General features: G+C 47.4%; 2 protein-coding genes and 2 long non-coding RNA genes across 7 annotated transcripts in view; 2 read left to right on the forward strand and 2 right to left on the reverse strand.

Moving 5' to 3' along the window:
• Positions 1-6,730, reverse strand: part of LOC120853219 (serine/threonine-protein kinase PAK 6) — a 37,034-nt gene extending 30,304 nt beyond the window's left edge. The window contains exons 1-2 of one of the 3 annotated variants that reach the window (XM_040226947.1): positions 6,304-6,729; positions 5,463-5,542 (exon numbers count right to left, since the gene is read on the reverse strand). The gene's annotated coding sequence lies outside the window, so the exon portion shown is untranslated. Of the gene's footprint in view, positions 1-5,462; positions 5,543-6,098; positions 6,261-6,303 lie in introns of those variants that run through there. The other 2 variants (XM_040226948.1, XM_040226949.1) reach the window with 2 other exon arrangements.
• Positions 6,731-10,114: 3,384 nt separating this feature from the next.
• LOC120853222 lies at positions 10,115-16,536 on the forward strand. Of its 2 annotated transcripts, none has more exons than XR_005718738.1 (3): positions 10,115-10,219; positions 12,762-12,984; positions 16,338-16,536. It is a non-coding gene; the product is annotated as an uncharacterized LOC120853222 (long non-coding RNA). The 2 variants fall into 2 exon arrangements; XR_005718739.1 differs by lacking the exon at positions 10,115-10,219 and adding an exon at positions 11,243-11,577.
• A 362-nt stretch (positions 16,537-16,898) lies between these two features.
• LOC120853221 lies at positions 16,899-23,553 on the forward strand. The gene is made up of 3 exons (XR_005718737.1): positions 16,899-17,774; positions 18,547-19,128; positions 22,231-23,553. It is a non-coding gene; the product is annotated as an uncharacterized LOC120853221 (long non-coding RNA).
• BUB1B (BUB1 mitotic checkpoint serine/threonine kinase B) overlaps positions 20,424-24,100 on the reverse strand; it is a 51,067-nt gene continuing 47,390 nt past the window's right edge. The window contains exons 21-23 of the mRNA XM_040226950.1: positions 23,287-23,458; positions 22,382-22,488; positions 20,424-20,977 (exon numbers count right to left, since the gene is read on the reverse strand). Of these exons, the coding sequence (XP_040082884.1) occupies positions 20,746-20,977; positions 22,382-22,488; positions 23,287-23,458 (511 nt within the window). The 3' untranslated portion in view covers positions 20,424-20,745. The remainder of the gene's footprint in view (positions 20,978-22,381; positions 22,489-23,286; positions 23,459-24,100) is intronic.

Consider the following 24,100-nt stretch of genomic DNA (forward strand, 5'->3'; position numbering starts at 1 on the left):
AGCCACAGAGACCATGAGTTCCTACAAGATCGGAGCCCTTCTGCCTTTCTAGACTTCCAGCTTGTTCCAGCATTAGTTTCTTGATATGTATAAAGGGGGAAAGGGTTCCCTTCTTAGGGGGGATTTCCTGATGGCTCAGTGGGTAAAGAATATGCTTGTAATGCAGGAGACGCAGGAGATGTGGGTTCGATCCCTGGGGCAGGAAGATCCCCTGAAGTAGGAAATGGCCACCCACTCCAGTATTCTTGCCTGGGAAATGCCATGGACAGAGAAGTCTGGAGGCCTACAGTCCATAGGGGAGCAAAGAGTCTGACATAGCTGAGCAACTGAGCATGCATACATGTGCCCTTCTTCCTTGGGAAGATGGTGGAATGATGAGGTCTAGAGCATTGGGGTACAGGGCCCCCAAAGGACCAGCACCCCCAAACAGGGTGAGAGTTCTTGGCTCTTGGCCCTCACAGCTGCTTAAGGGTCCAAGGAGAAAACACCCCTCTCACACATCATGTATGCACAAGCTGCCACTGGGAGCAATGGAGCCCAGTTTAGTGCACCATCAGGGCAGAATCCCAGGGTTCTTCCAGGAGACCTTGATACTAAATCACTCCAAATCCCAGAGAGAGAACCCCAGCCCCGTCTGGCAGCGCCACCTGGGCCCAGTTAGGTTTGGGGAAAGTCCATATTCTCCCCTTTCTGGTCACCGCCACTCTGAACCTCAGCTGAAGGAAATGACCACACCCTGCCTTTTCCTCAAGCATGCATCTATACTGGGCTTCCTTTGCCAACTAGAATACATAGGCCCGTCTTCTCTAAATGAAAGTTGACACTGTGGCTGAGCTTGCCTGAGAGTCCCAAAGGGACCTGGTGACCTGGACAAACCACCCAGATGCAGGGGCCTCTGTCCACCCACCTCAAGGGGCTGGAGCAGGAGCAGGGCAGACTGCAGCACCCTTCCTGGGTACATGGGGGCATGAGCTACCCTGGGGAGGGTGGCACCAGAAAGAGCCACCTCTGTGCTAAGGACACTCATTTTAGAGACATGATGAATTCCTTTAATATCTTCTCACTATGATCACTTTGCAGCCCCTGCTCTTAATGGGCTCCAAAGTTCCATCCAAATGTCTGTTGTTGGCAGTTTAGTTCTCTAGCTGGCATTTTTGCTGGCAGAACTAACAGCTGGAAGCTTCCTGAATGGAAACCCTTCATTGTCATTTCCTCTCTCCCAGGAACCTCCAGCAGCTGCCCCTAGTCTAAGGTCGGGGCAGGGTTCTGATGGGCACCCATGTCCTGGAGCCCAGGGCCTGACTTTCAGGAAGGACAAGTGAGTTGGAGCAGCAGAAGGCTTGTGCTCTGAGTAGGTATGAACTCCAGCTAGAATCCAGGGAAGGAAAGAGTAAGGAAGCATGATGTTGGCTGCCTACGGCACATCTACAACCTTCTGGGGGATACCTTAGCTCTAAGTGCACGAAGTTCACAGACTCTGTCCCATGTGGCCTCTTGGGAGCATTAACCGTCTTGCTATAAAGCTTGTGGCACTCCACCTTCTGCATCCACCTTGGGTCAGTGTGAGAAGACATGACTTGCCACTTGGCTGGGCTGGGCTATGCTTAGAGGGTGCTAGGATGGGGTGTAGGCAGACAGCTACCATCATCTGTTCTCAGGGTGTTTCATTCTTTAGTCTCCGGACCACACCTCAGCCGTCCTGGGTGGGCCTGTGGGACCTTTATGTGAACACTGACAAGAAGGGTCCTGGTGTGCACTGCCCTACCCGCCTCTCCTCTCAGTGGTTCTTGCTGAGAGGCAGCTCTACCTCCTGTCTGACCAACCTCTTCTCTACAGGAGGCCTGCATGCTTGTTAACTCCTGGCCTTGCATTCATGTCCCTGGGTCTGGCTCCATCCCTCCTCAGGGTATGAGACCTCCACCTTCCCTGATCCCTGACATACCATCTCCCAGAAAAACCCACTATCATGGGATATAAAAGCCAGCTTGGGCCTGGTGTCAGGGAGACAAGTGACAGATGACAGGCCACCTGCTCCTGGAATCTGACCTTTGATGGTTGACGCTTAAATTCCTGCCCGGGGTCATGGCATATAACCAGGGAAAAGACCACCTGAGGCAGAGGGTCTCCTGCGTGCCTCCCGGTCACAGAGTCAGCTCCAGAATCTCGTTCCTTCCTAGATGCTATCACCATTACCCCGTCCTTTGGCTTCAGACATTAACAGGCTTATGTTTAAAATAGAAAATGTTTCTTGGGACAAGTAGAGCTGAGTCTATCTATTTACAAATTAGCTGGATCTGTTTATCAGAGAGTGGCTTGGTCCCGGGAGGGGGTCAAGCCTGTCTCCTTGTGGGGACCTGGTGAAAGAGCACGGGCTGAGCTGGGGCTCCAGGTCAAGTGAGAAGTAGGGGCTGGGGAAGGGCAGGGCCCAGCCCTGTTAGGGCCGGAAGCACAAAGGAGCAAGGGAACTTGTCCGGCCTCCTACTATGTCAGGCCGGCTGCCTCTCCCAACCATTGTGTTACCTGGCAGCTCTTATCTGGCCCTGCTTGGGGGCGCCTTTACCGATGCTCCTAATGGAAAGGCTGGGACCCCCAGGCCCGAAACTGACTCTGCTGCCAGTCAGTTCTGTGATCTCAGGACCCCGCTTTCCTTCTCTGGGTTCCGTTTCACTCTGCGAAACGATGAGGGCTGCGTCACACAGTCTTGAGGCTTCCCTTTGGCTTGATGCTCTACAGCGGTCCATCCAGGGCGGCCAGCTTCTGTCTGGCACAGCCCTTCCCTCCTCTGCGCTCCTGTCCACTGGCCTGGGATTGCGCTCTGCATGCACAGCTGGTCCCTGTCTCCCTGCACCCTCTGTGTCTTGCCCAACTCCCTAGGGAACCTCATTTGAAGCCGAAAGCAAATGGATGTTGGAGGTGCCAGGCCAGGACTGAACCAGAGAACTAGTCCTCCCGGTTTTAAGGTTTTAACTCTGCCGCAGCAGCAGCACTCAGGGGCGGGGTGCCGAGCAGACAGTGGGGGCCTTGAGCAAGGTGACTGGTTCCTTGCTATTTGCCCTGCAGTGGGTGAGTGGGCTGGGTTCCTGCTGCATGGGATTCAGAGACCAGAATTGGGAACCAGCAGACCTGCGCTTCCTGGTCAGGCTTCTCTGAGCACGCGGAGCCCCTCCCCGTCCCCAATCCTGGGCAGCCTGAGTGTGCAAGAGAACACAGCCCTGCCTACCCACCTCCATTAGCCACAGGCCTGAGACCCCCCAAGTTCTTGGTGAACTTGGGAAAACCAGAGCCAAGCAGAAAGGTGTCAGCATCGCTGACCGAGCACTTCAAGGGTGAAAGGTCACCACAGAGAGCCTATGGGTGCACAAAAAGCCATCACTGTCCCTCTGTAAAGTCTCTGCCCTGCCTGGTGAGTTGTGATGAGGTTTTATAGAAAATGCTGGCCAGCATGAGTGTCCCTTTGTTAGGGTGGGTATGGTGCCATGGAGTTGTAAGGGAACCTGTCCCCTGCCCCCCGCCCCGACCCTGTCCTGTGCTAACTACCCCCAGGGTATGAAAATCCATCCGGTTCAGCTTTCCTCTCCCCTGTTGAAGGGCTGTAAGCTCCCCAGAAAAGACAAGTCCCCTCCTTTATCCCACCCTCACAATTCTCACCTTAGCCCCCCACAGGCCCTCCGACTGAGCTTGGAAAGGGCAGCTTCCAGGACCAGTGGGCCTGTTAATCCCAGACAGGAGGGCCAGCCTGCCTTGAGGAAGTCAGAGCTCTTCGGCTTCCGAAGCTTCCATTTTCCATGATCTAGTCCAACCTGTCGGCTAGTTCTTCTTTTAGGGACAGGCTGCTCAGGGCCCGTTATGAGGTTTGCTAGCACGCTTCCTACCGCCTGAGTCTCCTTCCCACTCAGGTGTGGGGGGCATCCAGCAGGAAAGACTCTGCTTCCGGCCACAGGTCAGCTTCCCCCAAGTCCTTCTGGCCTTCTGAACCCAGGACAGAGTGCACAGAGGGCTCTGGGGCCATTTGGGTGAGCAGTGCAGTGTCTCAGGGTCTGTGCCTCCTCCCTGTCCGGCCTTCCCACTGGGCCCAGCCAGCTACCACCCTGCTGGCCTGCTGTTTGTCTGGTGCTCCCCAGCTGCTGCCTCTCTGCCCCCAGCCAGACACCAGCTGCTGCTCAGCTCTGCATACGTAGGGCACTGCCAGGCGTGGAGTGGCCTTTTCCCAGGCATTGGGAATACCCCTCAGCTGGTAATGCCACAGCTCGTAAAGACTCCCTTTTTCCTTGCCCTGGAGCCACGTATGGGGATTAAATGAGTGGGAGACACTTGTGTTCATCCTGACTCTGGTCCCTTGAGCTCCTCTGGGATAGGAGCATTCCTGGTCATTTTGGGGGATTATGCGCAGAGTGGGTTTGCCCTGGTTGGAGGCCGCTGACCTGCACCTCTCCCTGTGCCTGGCGTGTTCCAGACTGCTCAGCTCACCGAGAATGTCTGTCCTTGGGGGACTGAAAGGTCCATGCAGCCCCCATTGTCCTCCCTTGTAGCCACTGCAAGGTGCACAGAGCTTCCCACCCAAATCAGGGGCTCCCAGGCCTGCTCCTGGGGCCAAGTCCTCTTCACAAGGCACCCTGCTCACCAGGGCTCCCAGGCTTGTCACTCCTGAGCTGCAAAGGGGACCCCTTGCTTAGCCCAAAGGCCTTATTCTTGGCTAGGTGAGCTTCTGTGAGGCTGAGTCCCAGGCCCACCAGGCCTGGGGACCGTGCAGTCCAGAGCTCATTCTCTACTTCAGAAACCTGGTTCCCACCAAAATCACTGAAGGAGAGACCCCAAGCAGGACCCTCCGACCTTGGTGTGTGATATCAGGGAAAAAGCAAACTACACCATATGAGCTTTGCTTCTTGCGAGGTGGGGTGGGGGCAGGATGGAGGGGGGGCCCCAGTGCTTTATCAACTGGAGCTCAATGGGCCTGGTGTCCCTGAAGCCGACTAGGTCATTAACCCTACATGGGGTCTGGGGCCTGCTCTCAGCCCAGCAGTCCCCTGAACTGGGTTGATGCCGAGTTTCAGGGTCAGAATCTGTGCCAAGTCAAGCTCAGCATGAGGGTGTGACTTGGATCCCAGGCCCCAGTGGATGCTCCATAAATATTTGTGGGATGAACACATGAGGGGAGTGTCCCAGAGGTGGTAGGGCCTCCTGGAGGGGCATCCTGGTGGCAGTGCGCCGCCCAGCAGGAAGGGGAGGTGAAGGCAGGAGCAGCGGAAACAAGCATTTCTCTCTCTGGCTGGGGAGCCAGAGGCCAGCTTGGACAGGGTTGCTTCCAAATCCATCTGGGAAGGGGGGCAGATGGGGTGGGGTGTGGGCGTGGGGCTCCTGAGCCCAGAAACCCACAGCTGCTGCTCCTGTCCCAGATGGTGGGCAACCTGAACACCTTGGCACCCCCACCCTGCCCGGGGGGGCCCGAGCCGCAGGGACCTTACCTGAGCTGTCCTTGGGCAGCTGGGCCCCGGGCTCCCCACCGCAGGCCGCCGCTTGTCTCTAGCTCAGGAAGCGGCACTCCCTTCAGGCAAAAAAAAAAAAAAAAAAGGAAAAAGAAAAAGAAAACCTCAGTGCTTTTCTCACTCAGCTGCTTCTCCCGAAGGCTCCTGGTTGGTGTCGTCCTGCCTCTGTGGGCACACAGCCTCCTCCCTCCCGGCGGCTTACTCACCGGTGTGCTTGTGAGGCTGCCAGCTGTGTGGAGGAGGCGGGGAGCCCACGCCCCTCGGCCTGACACACACCGGAGCGTGCCGCGTGGGGTCGAGGGCCTGAGGGGCTGGCCCTCTGGGTCCTGAGTATGGGGGACCAGAGCCCCGAGCAACATCTTCCCCAGGGATGTCCCCAAACGAGCTCGGTGGGAGACACACGTGGGTGCCGACTGGCACTGGTGGAGAGGGACTGAATTCCTGTAGGAAGCTGACTGCCCAGGATAGCCAGATGAAGGGGCAGCCCAAGCACTGTCCGTCACTCTGGGGGGTTGGTTTCCAACCTTGGACCACTCCCTACCCTGGCACCCTGTGTATCTCTGCCCCGTGGACTCAGTGGGTCCTGGGCCCATCTGAGCTGGAACTGCGCCTCACCTGCTCAGGCCAGGTGCCTGGCATCCTTTTCAACAGCACGCGTCTTGGGCAGGCCCAGCATCGGTCAGGGTGAATGGATGCCGGATCCCCCACCCCCAGCTCTCACTAGCCCCTCTGTGGTCTGCTCTCACACACTTGCTCCTCTCTCTCTCTCCCTCTCTCACACACACACACACATGGGGGCACACCCAGCAGAGCCACCTACCTTCCCCAGGCCAGCCTCAGCCAATCCAGCCTCGATCTCCAAGTGCCACTCTGACCCTAGGAGCCACTCATTTATGGAAATATCTCGTAGGAGGTGTGTTCAAAGCCGGGCAGGAGGACTCCGGGTCGGCTGGACCAGACTCCCCTTCTCTCCCAACACCTCCAGAGGACAGGCCGCCTCATCACCTTATCCGCTATTGCACTTTGCCGACTGACGTCTCTCCCCGGGCACCTCGGGCCCTCACAGCATCTTCCATATCCTTAGGGGGTGGCGGCTGGCTTGTGGCAGGTCCCATCTTCCGTGGAGCCCCAGGTAGGGAGGGGAGAGCTGGAAGGGGCGGGACCCAGGTGCAGCTCCAAGTTTCCAGCTCCCAAAATAATCAGATGCAAAAGGGAAGGAAGAAATCTCCAGGCCAGCGGGTGACTCAGTGCCCGTGGGCCGGCTTAGTCACCTGGATAGCTGCTCCTGGCTCCCAGCACCTCAGGCTGGGAGCAATGCCCTGCCCCCTGTGGCCGGCAGCAGCAGGCTGTCAAAGGGAGTGCAGCCACGGGGCCCCAGCTGGCCCAGGGCTCCCGGCAGGCGGGCTCCAGCTTCCTCCCCGGCCGCCTGTCCCTCCTCCACCGAGCACCCTGGCTCACTTTGGGATTTCTCCATTAAATCCTCAGGCAGCGACCTGCTCGTTTGGGGCGCTGAGCTGCTCCAACGTTGCTTGGCAATTTTGATATCGTCGGGGGTTGCCATGGGGAGGAGGGTGATGTCATTGACACAAAAAAAACCCACTGAATTTACAAATCAGCTGGGGCTGGAGCTATTTATAAAAACACGTTTTTTCCTGCCTTCCTTTACTGAGGGGGAGGCGAGGGGGAAGGGCTGCCTGTGCTCTCAGAGCAAGCCTCCCCTCTGCAGCCCCGGACCTCCTGGGCTTCCTGCACCCAGGGCTGCAAGACCTGGCTACTGGGCCACAGCTGGCTGAGCCCCTCTTTTGGGGTCTCGGTTGGTTTTGCTGTGAAGAGTGAGAAAGCAGCACATAGAGGGTGCTGGGCAGCACGGGCATCAGCTTCAGGGCTTGGCAAGGACCCTTTGTTTCCCAGCCCCTGGTCTGAAGTATCTGCCTTTGCAGGTAGGTATTTGAGCTCCCCTGGGGCCAGGGAGAGCGCAATCTTGCACAATGCCCTCCGGGTCCCTGAACCCACCCATCCAGTTACTGGTTCTTTATCTTCTCCCAGTGTCCAAGCCCAATCTCGGCCCCCTGCTCCTCTCTCCCAAACTCGCCCACAGTCCTGTTGGAAAACCATCCTATCCATGGTTTTGACCATCAACCTGGAAATGCTCATTCCAGAGCCCAAGTCACAGCTGCCAACATGGGCACCACCTTCACCAGCCAGTTCCCACCCCAGTACCCACTGCTGCTGATGGCCAGATGGAAACCCACCATTCCCCTAGATGCTTCCCCACCCTTGCCCCTTAAATCCAAGGTGGCACTAGGCTGCTCATGTTATTTTTGAAAACTCCTTCATGAATTTTCTTCCATAAAGAAACAGTGTGGTGTTTGGTTAAAAGCCCAGGTTCTGAGCTTTTCGTCCTGAGTTCACATCCCAGCTTTACCGTTCATCAGCTGAGTGACTTTTGGCATGTTATATAACCACCTGGACCTTGATTTCCTCATGTGTAAAATGGGGATGATTTCACCTGCCTACAGGGTTTTGGGAAATAAGTGAACAAAGCTCCTGGCACAGGAGCTGCTCATCCTGAGAGCTCAGAAAACATGAGTGTTCTCAGCTTTCCGCTTCATGACTGTGCTGTTTGGGGCTCATTCTTATCCACCCACCAAATGGCGTCAGATTAATCTTCAAAACGATGACCCCAGTCACCTCCTGTGTGAAGGTCTCAGGCTGCACACATAGACATTTTGATTGAGCTGTGCAGTGTGGGACCACGTGGCCTGTTTAGTCATAAAAACTCAATTAGGGTTTCTAATTACTAGTCATCTTGAGCAGAAAAGGGATTTTTTTTGACAGCCATCAGGTAACTAGCTCCCAGCACTGATGAGAAATCTGGAGAATCGAGTCCGGGACAGAGGCCAGGCAGTACAGAGGTCTCTAGGCATCAGACCTGACTCTGCAGATTCCATGCCTCCCCCACCTGGATGGAAGGTGCTCCCACCGCGTGCTCCAGCTGGTGGGCCTCTGGTCTGGTGGAGCAGAGGGTAGCCTCGTCAAGGGTTCCCATTACCCACATGAGGTGGGAAAGAAGAGTAGGGTGCAGGCGCTGAAGGAAACGGTGCGTGCATGAGTGCACGGTTACTCAGCCGTGTCCGACTCTCTGCGACCCCATGGACTGTAGCCCACCGGGCTCCTCTGGGATTCTCTAGGAAAGAATACTGGAGTGGGCTGCCGTTTCCTCCTCCAGGGAGTCTTCCTGACCCAGGGATCAAACCCACGTCTCCCATGGATTCTTTACCACTGAGCCACCTGGGAGGCCCCAAAGGAAAGGGTGCTGGAGTTCAGAAACTAGTCAAGGGTCACCATGGGTCTTGGCCACTTTTGCTCATCCTTCCAAATTTCTGAGAGTGATAATCAGACATTGTTGATTCTGTTAGTCTTGTCTTCAGGGACTTTGGGAAGCTGACGCCTGCACAGAGTAGAACTCATTCATTCCTCTACGTAATGTGGCATGGATTCTTTTTTTTTTTTTTTGACAGAGACTCTTGATTTGGTGAGAATTGCTGCCAACTGAGACCCCTTTCCTCACAGGTTGTAGAAAAGCAGAAATCTGTCAGCCATTGGAAGAAACCCTTCAAAGGCTTGGCTGCCGCCTGTAGGGGGCAGCCGGGCAGATGCCTGCATTCTTGGGCCATTGCTTGGGTGCTCTGCAGGCTTTGTTAGCCCAGCAGGTCACCTCTGCTGATCCCAGCAGGCTGAGCTCTTGGGGGCAGGAGCCCCAGCATGGTGCCCGGCACACAGTAGATGCTCACAGATACTTGGTTGAGTGAACGAAAGCGTGAGGAGGTTCTGGGCCCTGGCCCCCCAAATACTTGGAACACAGTGACTCATGGAGTTGCAGGGGACTCTCAGATCATCAGCCCCGCCCCACCTTCCGCAGGTGAGGAAACTGCAGCCCCCAGAGATGAGGTGACTCAGCAAAGCCACACAGGAGATTAGAGGCAGTCGGGACTGGAACTCAGCCTTCCTCCTCGCTGGCCCCGCAGGCCCGTTCTGCTGAAGCCCCAAGAGTGAGGTATCTGTCGTTCAGTCCGAGGCAGCAGCGGTGCTGTCACTGTGGGTTTTTCTGCCTTTTACTCTTGGCTCCCAGGGAGTGGCAGCGTGTGAATTGGCCTAGATGGTGTCCTTACAACTAATTAATACAGTCTTTCACTTTTCTCCATTTTACTGTTGAAAATGGTGATATTCTTAAAGCCTCAAAAACAACTTGTCTGGTAGGCACCATTTTGGTGAGTCAGGTTCCACTGGATTGAAAGCTTACGCCGAAATATCCCACCGAATGGCTTTAAACAAATCATCTGGGGATTGGTTTGGAAAGGCCCAGTAATAGCGAAGCCCTCACATTTTCATAGACAAATGCTTCCCAGGCTTTCCTTAAGAATAACAAGTTTCAGAAACAAAGTCTAGGGTTCTAACGTGTGGGAAAAAATGCCCCTTTACTGCCAGTTTTTTTCTAGATCTTTAGCTTCTTTCCTACACTTCCCGCCTCCTTTAGCTGTGTGTATAGATGGTGCTTCACGTAGGCCTTCCTGACGGCTGTGCGGGCCTGTCTCCACCTGCCTACACTCGTCAGCACCTCTTGCCAAAGGGCCAGGAAGGGAGGAACAGATCTGCCTGCCCCCACTGCCGTCCCAAGCCGGGGCAGGCTCCGGAAAGGAAGGGCTGGGACCAACAAGCAGCTGTCATCACTGGAGGTCTGTGTCCTGCATTCCAGGGCTGGTGTCACCGCCTCAGAGGTGGCCCTCAGCCTGCAGCCTCCAGGTCAGAGGTAGGGGCCCCACCTTCAAGAGATTTTCCCAAATGGCTTCCCACAGGGTAGGTGGGGTTCTCATAGCAGATGCCTCCAGAGCCCCCACCCACCCTCCAAGGTGCTGGTAGCAAAAGGGAGAAGGACCATCCAAGTCCTGGGGGTCCTGAATGGAACGGAGCTTAAAAGGCCTTGTCATATAGGGGTGCTTGGGCCCCTTCTATGCCTCTCCTCCAGCTCCGCCCCGTTTCCCTCCTGTGGGGGTGGAGCTGGGTGAGAAGCCCAGGGTAACGGGCACGCCCTGGTGGTGGAGCAAGGTGTGTGCAGAATGCCTGGCCGGGGGCTGTGAATGTGACTGGTGGGACTCTCCACCGTACTCCTGGAGTAGGAGTGCCTGCTGTTAGGGACTTTCTCTAGGAATGCTTCTTCAGCAAAGGTTCGATGCAGGATACAGGATGCTTGGGGCTGGTGCACTGGGATGACCCAGAGAGATGGTATGGGGAGGGAGGTGGGAGGGGGGTTCAGGATTGGGAACTCATGTACACCCGTGGCAGATTCATGTTGATGGATGGCAAAACCAATATAGTATTGTAAAGTAAAATAAAGTAAAATTAAAAATAAAAAAGGAAATTGGAAAAACTCAATTTGACTCCAATAGGAATTACTATCCAGAGAAGGCAATGGCACCCCACTCCAGTACTCTTGCCTGGTAAATCCCATGGACGGAGGAGCCTGGTGGGCTGCAGTCCATGGGGTCGCTAAGTCAGATACAACTGAGCGACCTCACTTTCACTTTTCACTTTCATGCATTCGAGAAGGAAATGACGACCCACTCCAGTGTTCTTGCCTGGAGAATCCCAGCGACGGGGGAGCCTGGTGGGCTGCCGTCTATGGGATCACACAGAGTTGGACACGACTGAAGCGACTTAGCAGCAGCAGCAGGAATTACTATTGCTGCTGGCTGACGGCCTTGTTGCTTGGCCACTGCCCTTCTGGCCTTGACAGAAGGCCCTGCACCGGCCCTCTAACTAGAAGTAGGAAAGCTCGGCTCTCCCTGCTTGTTAGATCACTGAATCCTTAAAACACCAAGGGGGAGGTATTATTATCCCAATTCATACAGATGAGGAGTCTACAGCTCAGAGTGTTTCAGTAACTTTACCTGAATCAGCTAGGTGGTGGCAAAGCCAGGGTCGGCGTGCAAGCCCTGGCTCCTGCTGTGACACCCTGTGCCAAGGCAGGAAGCTTTGGCGTGACTGTTTCCGGGGGGCACTGCACCCTTCGGCTGAAGGGGGCCACTCAGTCAAGGTCTGGCCACAACCTGCTCTGACTGGGCTGATTGCTGCCTCTGGCTGTCTTTCACTGCTATGTGGCAAGGACACAGACTTAGAATTCAGGAGGGGCCAGCCCCTAGTTCCCAGTTCAGTGGCTGGCAGCAGGTCCAGCAGTGGCATTTCCCAGAAATGAGACTTCCTGGGAGCAGCCTCGATGGGAGGGGCTGGACCCCCTCTGTCAGAGCAGGGAAAAGGAGGGACTAGAGGAAACTTCCCTTGAGACACAGCTAAAAAGAAAAGCCTTCTGTCAGTGACATGGGCATCCCTTCTCCACTCGGGCACATACAGCTTTAGAGGTGAGTAAGGCTGGTCTCTGGAGGCTTTAGGGGATTAACCCTGAAGCGTTAATGGTAACATGGGGGCTGGCTCAGAAACTGGTCAAAGTTGCAAACTTCAGGGTCCCAAGTGCACAGTGATGGCCTCTGCCATCCCAGGCCCATTGCCCCAGGAGAGCCTTCCAGACATACCTGAGCTTCTGCTCAATGAGCAAGGGCTAGTGATAAGCCTGGCAGCACAGGAGAAAGGACAGCAGCTGAAGCACATACATGGAGGGTTCCTACTGCCTCAATGACTGCCAAAACACTCATTTTCTTGAGCACACGTTAGAGGCTATGCACAGTGCTAAGCCCTTGCCACACATTAACTCATTAAATCCTCCCAACAATCCAATTAATGAGTCCTTTCAATAAATAGCTATTGAGTACTTGCTAGGTGCTAAGCTCTGCGCTAGGCGCTAGGGATAACTTTGTGGAGAAGTCCCTGTCCTCATGAAATTTACAACTAGGTGGGAACTATTAACTATCTCATTTTAGAGGTGATGAATCTGAGGCCTCCTGAAGTTCTTGCTTGGTCTCTTAAGTGACAGGGCAGGGGTTTGAACCCAGGGAACATTTCAGAGTCCAGGGTGGTGTTTTCCTACCAAATTCTGTTTTTTTTTTTTTTTTCCTTCCCAACACCACCCATGAGCAAGACACTACCAGTCGCCTCTCTAAATCTGTCTCATATCCCCCTTCTGACTTGCTGGAAGAAGCCCAGCTTATTTGCATGTATCCTCTTCCCCTTCCTGTGTGCTCAGGGAAGGGCTCCTCCCTGTCACCAGCCCTGGGGGTAATCTCAATTACTTTGAACCAATCTTGGTAATTCCCTTCTTTTTGCCAGGGACTGGTTTAGACCCTAGGTATGTGACAATCCAGACAGGAGTGCAAGTTTGCTGAAGAGTTTTTGGGAAGAATTTCCTTGCGCTGCTCCAAGCTGTTTGGCTTGCTGCAGGAACCAACTGGGTTGCAGAAGGGGACCAGCCTGAGGACAAAAAGCCAACATGCGGAGAATGGAGGAATAGGGAGAAGCGTGGGTCTTCTGTGAATTGCTGGGCTTCAGGCTGGTATGTGAGATAACATATTCTTACCCCTTATGCTAGTTCAGATTTTCTGATTTTTGCAGCTGAAAACTACCTGATAAAAGCTCCAATCCCTGCCATGCCCTGATGACCCCCAGGACACCCATGCTGGCCCTCATTTCTTCAAAGTGTCCCAAAACATCTGCTCAACTCCTTAGCTCTTGGTCAAGCCTTACCTTGAGATGTCCTTTGACATATTCCCCTCTATATTCTCTTAGCCTTTAACCTATAATATCCTGTTCCACTAACTAAATTATAAACTCTCTGAAGGGAGAGAGCATGCCTCTATTTCTTTATATCCTTCATGGTGCCTGACATTAAAAAGTGGATCCTCAGTAGAGTTTATATTTATTGGCTAATCATTTTTGCCACATTCCAAGAGAGTATTTTCTGTCCTGAAGAGGGTAAATGAACATGTTCCAACAAAGAGCAGAACAGGAGTCAACAGGTTGCAGCTAGAAGCCTGAGTGAATAAGAATGTCAGGTATCTCCACTGTGCTGTAGATTCCACGACGGGTTACACTGGCTCTGGCTGCCTCCTGTACCCAGCTCTGGGCTGACTGCTGGGCAGAGATGAATCCACTGCTTGCCAGGAACCATGGAACTTTCAAATTTAGCAACCATATTGTGTTAATTCTCACAATAGCCCTTAGCACTAGTTTACAGATGGCAGACTGACCCGCCCTGATCAAGCAGCCAGTGTGAAGACCTGGGGTTGCAGCCCAGGTTTTCCAGTTCATGAATCAAACTCACACGACTTCTTGCGTTCTATCTTTCCTTTTTCCTATCAAGCAAGTGGTCACTTTTCATTCACTGGCTCAGGGGAGGGATGCAGCAGAAGGTAATATAGAAATGGTTCTGAAAGCCTAAGCTCTAGCAGCAAGAGCCTTAGGAAGAGACTAAATATCTTGGCCTTAAATGGGGTGAGTAGCTCCTGTGCCTAAGCCAGAAGGGGTTTCCCCTGGTGAAGGAGAGGAGAGGGCAGAAGAGTGAAATACATCTACAGATGGTTAAAGAAGAGGGAATCTGCATCCTGCTTCTCACCAATGTGGGCAGCAAGACCCTGCCTGATATGTATCATCAGGGCAGACAGGACTGAAACAGCCCTGTGGGGTGAAGATGAGACTAGATGGACCTTCCTGATAGCTTAGAACTTGGCTGATCTTGAGACTGTATTCTTTAAGTACAATTATTTGGTTTCCTGAAGGTCACTCCCAACAGAAATAACTATTTCTCCTTTAGAATACAGAACATCATGTTTCTTTCAACTGCCTTTATTATATTACAGATTTCACTGTACTCTGTACAGTAAATTATAGTAAGGCCCTAATCTAGCGGAGGTTCCAATTTACTTGAGAAGTTTCCAGAGGACTTTGGACCACGTTAGAACTAAACCAATATAAACATCTACAAGCATCTGTACTAAAAGCTTTATTTAGTTCCAAATACTCCGTAAAGTAGGCACTCAGGTTATCTTCACTTTATAGAGGACAACACTGGCTCAGAGAGGATAAGTACTTGTTCATTGCCACACAGCCAGGATTTAAACCCAGACATTCTGGCCATAGAGGCAGCATCTCTAACCTCCAAGCAGTGGCACCATAGGCAGGGGGCCACCTCAATATTGAGGAGATTCTGGTCGGCCTTATTACGCCTGTGAAGCTGACCCCCTATAACGTGAGCACCACATATAAGTTGTAACTCTACTGTTAAAAGATACATGTACACGCACCTATCCAAGGCAACTAATGGTGTAATGCAGCCAGGAGCTATGGGGCTACCCCAGCGGCATACCCCAGTTGTCCACATGCTAGTTAGGGAACTGGATGTGCCTGCTTGGGTGAGTTCTGAGTGAGTGGCTTCCTTATCTGTTCAGTGACAGGGTAGGTGATCTGGAAGGTCTCTCCTAGCAGTGCCAGTTAACTTCTGTCTGTTCTGCCTAGCTCCTATTTCTGCCTGCCTGACTCCTTCAATGCTCTGGGACTCCTTGACTTGCTGTACCACACACTCACTCACCTTTAGCTGTCTCATTTCCTGGAATGAGCCAGTCTCGTTGAAGCTTCATGTGGCATCCTTTTCAGTATTTTTATCACTTCATTCTAGAATTACCAGGTTTTTTCAATTCTGTTTTAAAAATGCCAAGGCAAATGTATATTCATCTTTCTGTTCACAGATTTTAATGGGTATTTGTTTTTATGAAATGCCATCTTCACTTTGCTAATTGTAGGACTGAAGCAATTAAATGTATCATATGACCAGGCTGGTAAGATTAAAGAAACATACACAAAGTGACACACTAGAAATGAAAGTGAGATGATTCTAGACACATCTGCAGCCTAGGAAAGATTTTTCCTCCTCACTAAGACTCTGATATAATTAGGTTTTGAACTTGTGGCCACATTTTTCACATTTTAATTCACCATTAAAAAAAATAAAAACTACATATTTAATTCACTCCTAATTTCTAGGACTATATAAAATTAACAGACAGTCCTTTGCTCACAAGGGATTTGAGAACTAGCAGTGGGATTGGGCAACCACTACTTCCCATGGAGAAGTCAATTTGAATTAGGGGTCAACAGTGCTAGGGAGCTGAGACTTTGCTGTAGGAACCTCTAAAGAGCAAGACTGTTGGAAGCAGTATGCTTTGATGGAAAAAAGTATGTTTACAGACATTTAGCCTGAGTTTTTTAGTTTGTTATTTTCTTAATCATGCCTTGTCAGTTTGTGGAAACTCAACGAGCTTTTATATGAAACCTATGTTTTTTGTTTTGAAAAAAGTCAAATTTTGTCACACAAACCCCAATTCAGACATAGGAAGTTGCAATAGTAGGAAGATGATAATTTTAGAAAGAGTATTTTGAATAGAAAATTATAAAATATTTGAACATGTATGGATTTTTAACATACCAAAGATGGAAGTTTAGATGTATTATCTTCAGTAATGTAAAATTGCTTTTACTCTCTCATTTTAATTCCAAATTAATCTTGTTTTTATATTTGGATGATAAAGTCTCCTAAATTTCCTGCTTAAAAAAAAGAAACCCAACATTTATTAGGGCTTTTATTTTTTTAATGTAGAGAAGGGAAAAAAATGACAAAACCATAGCCCATAATTTCTTAGCCTAGATTATCCCACAGACATAAAAGAAGTGATCAGAATGTTCAAAGTGCTCAGAAATGCACAACTGAAAAGTAAAAGCCTTTATTCATTCCTCTCGCTGCCCCTCTCCTCAAAGACAACCACTTTCTCCCCCTCAGTTTTTTTTTTTAAACATAAGCTGAAATGTGTGGAATTCTACTTTCAAAGTCTAACTCAGGTTCTGCCATCTCTATAGGCTCATGCCAAATTGGAAGACTTGGGCTTCAGCACCAATGCCCAAGCGCCACCGCCACCTACAGAAATGGTCTGATTTTACCTCTGCATTAGTTTCAGGCGCCTCTTCTCCCAGGGTTGGTTGCACTGATTACCCCTATGGGACTCATGAGACTTGGAGGCAGGAAGGACAGCTATTACAAACAGTGCTTCAATGCTTCTTTAAGGTAAAATCTTAGGAAAAACTTCTCAGATTTAAATTAAATATTGCCAAATCACCTCCTAGTAGTGCACCAATCTGCACTCCCACTAATAACATCTGAGTGCTTATTTCCACTCACCCTCACAATGTTCAACCATTTACTATGTGAATGATGAAAATTTCCCATTTGTTTTGCATTTTATTTAATTAGGAATGAGTGAACAACTCTTATGTTGGCCATTGGAGTGTTTTTAGTGAATTGTTCATGCCCTTTGTCTATTTCTACTGGTTTTCATTTTTTTAAGAGTTCTTTGTACCTTAGGTATAAAATAGTGTTTTGACTGTGCTCTAGGCACTGGGGTTAAAAGAAAGTAAATCCCTGCCCTTAAGGAGCTTAAATTCTAGTAGTGGGATACAGGGGGAAAGGATAAAATACATTTCTATATACGCTATGGAAAAGGTAGGTGATAGGTGCTATGGAAAAAATAAAGCAGGGTGAAGAACGATAAGAGTAACAGCAGAACAGCAGTGTGTATAAGGGTAGGCGTGGTATTTTGTACAGAACAGCCAGGGAAGGCCTCCGATAAGGTGGCGATCTGAGAAGACACCTGAAGGGGAGTAGGGGAGTAATGCACGTGAAGTTATGGGAGAGAATATTCCAAGCAGAAGAGATGGAAAGCTAAAAGTTCATAAAGAAGGAAACTAGTTGGCGTGTTTAAGGAAGAGAAAGGAGGTGGGCATGCTACAGTGGAGTGAGGAAGGAAAAGGAGTCAGGGAAGAGGTGAGGGAATGGCCAGGTTAGACCTGGCAGGGTCTTGCAGGCTGTGAGAAGTCTTCTCATTGAGCTGTGTGACACTGGAAGCCACTGGAGGGTTCTGGTTTGACTGGAGGTAGCGGGCGGCGGGGTGGGGGCAGAGAGACTAGTTATAAGACCTTGAGATAATGCAAGTGAAAAAATGACACAAACATGTGGCCAGTGATTATTCCTAGTTTGAGCTTAGAGTTTCTCTTTTTGGCGGGGGCGAGAGGAGATAGGTGACTGTTAGGTTTTGTTTTTATCTATTATAGTAATAAATAGCAATCTTCTTACTCTTGGTTTTATGTCACAGACAAAAAATTACAAAGTCATCTAGTATATTTTCAGCCTTTTACATTAACGTTTTTGATCTTTTTTTTTGTAGGTGGCTGTGAAACAGGAAAGACTACTGCATATAGCAGGGCAATGTATTCATTGCACAAGGGTACCAGGTTGAGCGGGTAAGTGGGGACTGCAATCCAGTCAAGCTATGGTGCATAGGAACGGACTGAATCCACTAGGAGGAGGAGCCTTTTTCTAATGTGCACAAGGGTGCTATATGAGTTAGGGATTCCCAGGTGACTCAGCGGTAAAGAATCCACCTGCCAAGGAGATCTGGGTTCAATCCCAGGGTCAGGAAGATTTCCTGGAGGAGGAAATGGCAACCCACTCTGGTATTCTTATTTGGGAAATAACAGGGACAGAGAAGCCTGGTGGGTTACAGTCCAGGGAGTCGCAAAGAGTAGGACACAGCTGAGCTTGCGTGCACACTTTATGAACTAGTGCTGGTACTGATTCATCCTCTAATTAAGTTCAAACTCTAATCCATGCTTCAATACCAGTTACCTGAACTGCCACCTTTATCCTATTAAATATTTGTAGCTTCTTTTATCTTTGGTGGAACCAAGAACCTCATTAAGATTGAAGTTTGCCATACTAAATATATTTTTTTAATGCATTTTCCTCACTAGGGAAGTCTTAATTTTAGAAGCCAGATTAGAAGCAAATTTGGTGTAAGAGTTGGTGAGGCTGGAGGAAGAATTCCTCTTTTTCCAAAGCAATGGAAAAGAAGCATTTCTTTGCTGCCTTTGCTTAAAGATTTTAGCCTAAATACAAGAGTCATTTCAAAGAGCTTTTTGCTAACCCTCTGAAAGGCATTCTTATCTATCTTGAGATAACAGCCCAGCTAACAGTCTAAAGTCCTAATGCTATAGGAGCTCTTTTTATTTCCAGATTCAAGTTTGGCAGCAGAGCACCATGACTTGGGTGGAAGCTTTCTTGTGCAACTGTCACAGTGGGTGAAGACTCTAACAGTGGTAGAAAATTAGTGGATGTACACTTTGTGAATGGTGAGGTACTGTATTTCCATGGTTTCTTTTCAAACAAAAGTGAAAATCCTCTTTTCAACTGTGTTCTTTTCCTCAGGTCCATCGTTACACTATCACTGCTTTAGTCAGACAAGAAATAACTATTTGAAGGAAGCCAAATAGAGGCTTCCTTCTCCCAAGACAAACAACATAAACTATAAGGAAGAGGCAAACATGCCCACTTTATAGTTTTATGCTCAGGCTAAGAGAAAATGAGGGCTTCCCTGATGGCTCAGACGGTAAAGCGTCTGCCCGCAATGCAGGAGACCTGGGTCAGGAAGATCCCCTGGAGAAGGAAATGGCAACCCACTCCAGTACTCTTGCCTGGAAAATTCCATGGACAGAGGAGCCTTGTAAACTACAGTCCATGGGGTCGCAAAGAGTCAGGCACAACTGAGCAATATCACATCAAGAGAAAATGAAGACATCACAGGTTCTAACTGACCAGGTACTATTTTCTTCCCTCTACAAAGAAAGGATTGGAAGGGATGGGGAATGCAGGAAGAGGTGGCAAAACAGTTCCAAGTTCCCTAATAAATTAACTTCCTCAGATTTCCCTCCCTCTCCTCAGAGCAGACTTTCAGAAATAAAGCTTTATCCATAAAGCAGTGCTTTGTCAGTCATGCTGTCAAGGCTGCTGAAAAATTCACTAGATGGAAGCTAAGCCTATGTTAAGAAAGAATCTAAATTTACCATCCAGACTCAGAGTAATGACTTTACATGTCAAAGCGGTGGATTGAGAAATCAAAGAACAGCAGAAGGATAGATGGGTTCAGTTACATAAAAGATACAGTATATAATTTTATATCTTTAGTTGTACAAGAAACAAACATGAAAATGTATCAAAAGTCATATTTTGGTTAAGAGCAAAAATTTCTAAGTTGATTATCCTTCAGATGCAAGTCATGTTTCAGTGCTTCAAGTATATATGCTTAAATATTTTTAGTTAAGATATACTTAGAATCTTCTGCTTTCCAGCAATTTTAGAGCAGTAACAGTGACAACTAGAGTTAAAAAGAAAAAAAAAAAAAAACAGGCACCAATAAAGAGGCACATTTGATAATTTTGATATTTAGATATGAAATAGTTTTCACTACCCTTTCTACTGATTTTCTTCCCTATCTCCAAACCTGATGAAATTCAAGCTTCTGTTTAGTGGTCTAAGACTTCATCTAGACCTATGCACTCCCAAATGAGTCCATGTGTCAAAGTCATCTTTTTATTCTAACATTCTGCCCCTTCAAATTTTTCAAATGAAAAACCTTCTTCTAATCCTTCATTAACCTTGCCCCTAACAAGTCATTTTGCATGTAACAGAATGATGATCATTCCATTTCTGAAAGGTTGCTAAAGTCCATTCAAAACCTTTTTTCCCCTAACTCACACAGCCCTTATCAAGAGGCCCAGCGGCAGCAGCACCACTAGATTATATAAGTAGACCAAGGGGCATGGTGGATAAAAAAATGAAAACATTAAGACATAATAAAAACAACTTTACCACTTGAAACTTAAGAAAATTTGGCCTTGTATAAACCATTTAATCTACTTTTCAATCTAGACCATTTAATGGAAAGTCAGGAACACCTTCAGGAATGGTTGGCTATTCTATATTATTATGATCCTATAAAAACAGTTGCAAGTCTAGAATACACAAATTTCCATGGTAAAGTAGCTCCTGTCTGCAAAATAAGGCTATTTATTATCTTAGTTGGCAAAAAGTAGATGAGATGTTAGAAGAACAAATTTAACAAATACTATTTTATTATTTACAAAATACATAGTGATCATAAGGATACATGTTAAAAATTACAAATCGGAAGAGTACAAGGAAAAGTTGAGGCAAATGTGTTAAATGACAGCAAGGTACCCATTAATATTGAATCCACTTAGAATAAAACTGTTCTTTGTTAAGCTTAGTCGAGGCCAAGAGTAGGTACATTGTTGAGAAGAAAATGCCAGTTACCTAGAAATATACTTCTATCAAAAAGTAGAAAAGTATTAGTAGTGTACCTAAATTAAATCACAGCATATACAGATCCAGTGTTCCATAGTACAACCATTGATTTTAGGTAGGAATCTGTGAGAGGCTTGACTGCCTATCTTGCTGGAAGAGGAAAGCCCCAGGACTGATTAACTTCCCCACTTTCCAAAAAGCTTTGTTCAGGTGACTCTGGAATGTGGTGTCAAACACCCCATTCATTTCTGCTGCAAGTTCCCCCAGAACAGACACTGTGGACTCATCACTGGCATTCAGAATCCGCAAAAAGAATTTATTCCACAATTCACCATCTTTTAGCCTAAAAATATATAAAACCATTTTCATCAAGATTAGGCATATAGGAGTTTGAATTCTTTCTGTGTTTAACTCAATGGTACATTTATGCACCAACATGGTTGAAGGTAATACCTAACTCTAGGGTTAGAGATCACTCAAGTAGTGTCCTTTGAAAGCACAAGGTGAAACTATTAAAAAAAAAAAAAGACTACCACAGTGGGAAAAGTTATAATACAATGAACGCACCTAAAGGGAAAGAAAATCTTTCATTTGAATCTATAAATTTCCTCCATATACTGAGATGCAGCACTTCTCTTCTACAACTAGAAGAAAAACAAAATTTCTCTCCTCTCCTCTAACTTTCCTAATGTCTAGGTCATTAGAAAGATGACAGCTTCCTCTCTCCCCTTGCCCAGTAGTTTATTATCTTTACAACCTTCGCAGAATCTTAAGCTCGACTGAAGAAACTACTGCTTAAGTCTATGATGTTTGTATTAAAAAAATAAGCTTCTATTATTGTATAAGGCAAGGTTGTTAGAAAATCCCACCTGCCCCTACCTGCTTCCGCTTGTGTAAGACTCATCTAGGACCATAACCAACTGGAGATACCTAACTCTATCCTATGTTATGCCTTACTTATATTTCAAACCCATTTTGAAAGTATACGTTAGAGACAAATAAAGACTGGCCAAATTCTGAGTAAAGAAAAACAACAATTCAATTGTTGGGAGGGAAAAATGGAAGTAAAGTGGTATTAAAGTATCAATACTGATTTTTCTTTTAACTAAAGAATCTATTAGCAGGTGATAGATTGTTATACTTATTCTGGGAAGTTAACAGCTATGATAAGGTAAGATGGAAGATGGGATATTTATTAAGTATTACGAGCAGGCTTGAGGGAATACTAAGGTTCTGAGACCAAGCAACTCTTACCAAGAGAGCATTTGCTTCCTCACCAAGGAGATTCAATTCTCTGCTTTGGTTTTATCCATTCATTAAATAAATAATAGCCTAAAATTATTATGTAATTTAGAAATTTAACTCTCTTCAAGAGATGCTTATTACCTTTTCATAAAAGTAGTTAAAAGGGGGTATAAGACTAATACCAATTGGTTAGAAAATTATTCTCACAAAATGTTTCTATTAAGACGTCTAAACTGAGAGACTTCCATAGTCAACCTATATGTCATATTTATATATCTAGGTTCAAAATAATGTCCTGAAGCTGAATAGTTTGATTCCCTTTTTATTAATAATTCCTTTGTCCTGCACAAGGTACTCCACTGAAGATCTAATGAAAACTGGTTAAAATTAATGAAATCATGGCATTTGGATTAAGAAACCAAGCTGTCAAAGCAGAGAGAGCACCAGAGATAAAGAGAAGATCATTTGGACAGGCAAAGATCCTGAAATCACCAATACTTACTCAGAAATATTTTGGCTAAGTTTCCAGAGGGACCCATCCCAGAAGACCTGTAGGTGCTCCTTGAACAATAATAAATGCGCTAAATCTGCTATACCAAACAGATCTACCTGAAATCACAAAAAGCACTATCAGCTAAAATCATTCTATGCCACTATGATGCCAATTTATTTATATAGGAAGTTGACAGGCATTACAGTGCTTAGCTAAGTTTATTTTATGACATACATTTTAGTAGACTGTTCTTATCCTTACAGTAAAGGGAGAAACTCCCCAAAGAAGTGAGCAGCAGAGCCAACTCTAAGAATTATCCTTAAGAACAAAAGATATCCTTAAGAACAAAAATATCTGGACTGTCAAATGCAAATTTGTATACCTACTAAATATGCATGGACTCCAGCTGTGATCTAAATGTGTTGCACATGACTAGTTCAGGGTTATGCTATATATTCCATCAGCAAATGCCATATATCCAGAGCTGAGTCAAAAGGGATTTTTGCATATAATGCCACCATATAAAACAGTTTACATTTGTCCTAATGTTCTTTTTATATACTTTATTTCCTTTATTCCTCACAAGAGTTCTAATGTACATATAGCAAACTATTATCTTTATTTTACAGAGAATATCACAGAAAATGATTTACAAAATACAACACAGATAAGTGGTAGAAACGGCCCTGACACTTAGGTTACTGAGTTAGTCATGTGTCTGCACGTGTATGTGTATATTCTTCAGTGTTGTGACAGAAAAATGGTACATTTTGCTTGACTTGGTGATATATGAAAACTAGGTTATCTGTTTCAGGAGAGACAGTATCAGCAAACATTAGCTTTCATGGCTTATTTAGGTAAGAAAGAGATTAAGAAACCCTCTCCATATTTGCTCTGGCTTATTTTACACTTACCTGGTAGGCAGAAGAACAGTTAGCCAGGATCTTTTGTCCTTCCAGGGTCTGTACAGTCCGAAAGCCACTGAGGTTAAAAACGTCTAGCTGTGCCCTAAGGTCAACACTGTAGGAAAAGTCCACTATCTTCAAAGCTTGATTGTTCTTATTAAAATCATAGGGATCGTGGATTCTAAGCCCAAATTTAAGAGAAGGAGATTAAAAAAACAGGCCATGAAAGAAGCTGCATAGCTGGTCTTTTTTTTAAAAAAAAAAAAAAAGCAAAGACGAAAAGGAGGTACTGCAGGTGTGCTTTAGCTATGCCAATAGCTCCCTCAAGTGGTTAGTTATGAAAATGCACCTATAAGAAAAGTGCCTGTATCCACCCAACTGGGGAATGTCAAGAGTGGTTTACTGGCCTAAGCTATAGAAGCCAAAGTGCATGGTCACAACAGAACACTTATTGAGTTTCCATATTATATAAACTAAGTACCAGAAGCAGAATGCAGGCCTCGGCCTTGTACTATAGATATTAACATATACAATAGCAATAATTTATACACTAACAAGGATTATGATGGAGGAAATTAAGCTTTTATAAGTGGTATAGCCTTTCTTGTTTACTATTATAGATTAGGCTTTCTGAATGTCATTCAGACTCCTTCACTGAGTTTAATCAAAAACAACATAAGACTGTTTTTGGTAAAGTGACACCTTTACAAAATACTGTAAACTATCCTGTTTACATTAAACTAATACCATACTCTATCTTACACTCGTCTGTAATTCCAACCCTTATTTCCTTAAAAAATACACACACACACAACTTTATAGC

Source organism: Oryx dammah, unplaced genomic scaffold (assembly GCF_014754425.2).
Source record: "Oryx dammah isolate SB20612 unplaced genomic scaffold, SCBI_Odam_1.1 HiC_scaffold_26, whole genome shotgun sequence".
Taxonomy (NCBI): Eukaryota; Metazoa; Chordata; class Mammalia; order Artiodactyla; family Bovidae; genus Oryx; species Oryx dammah.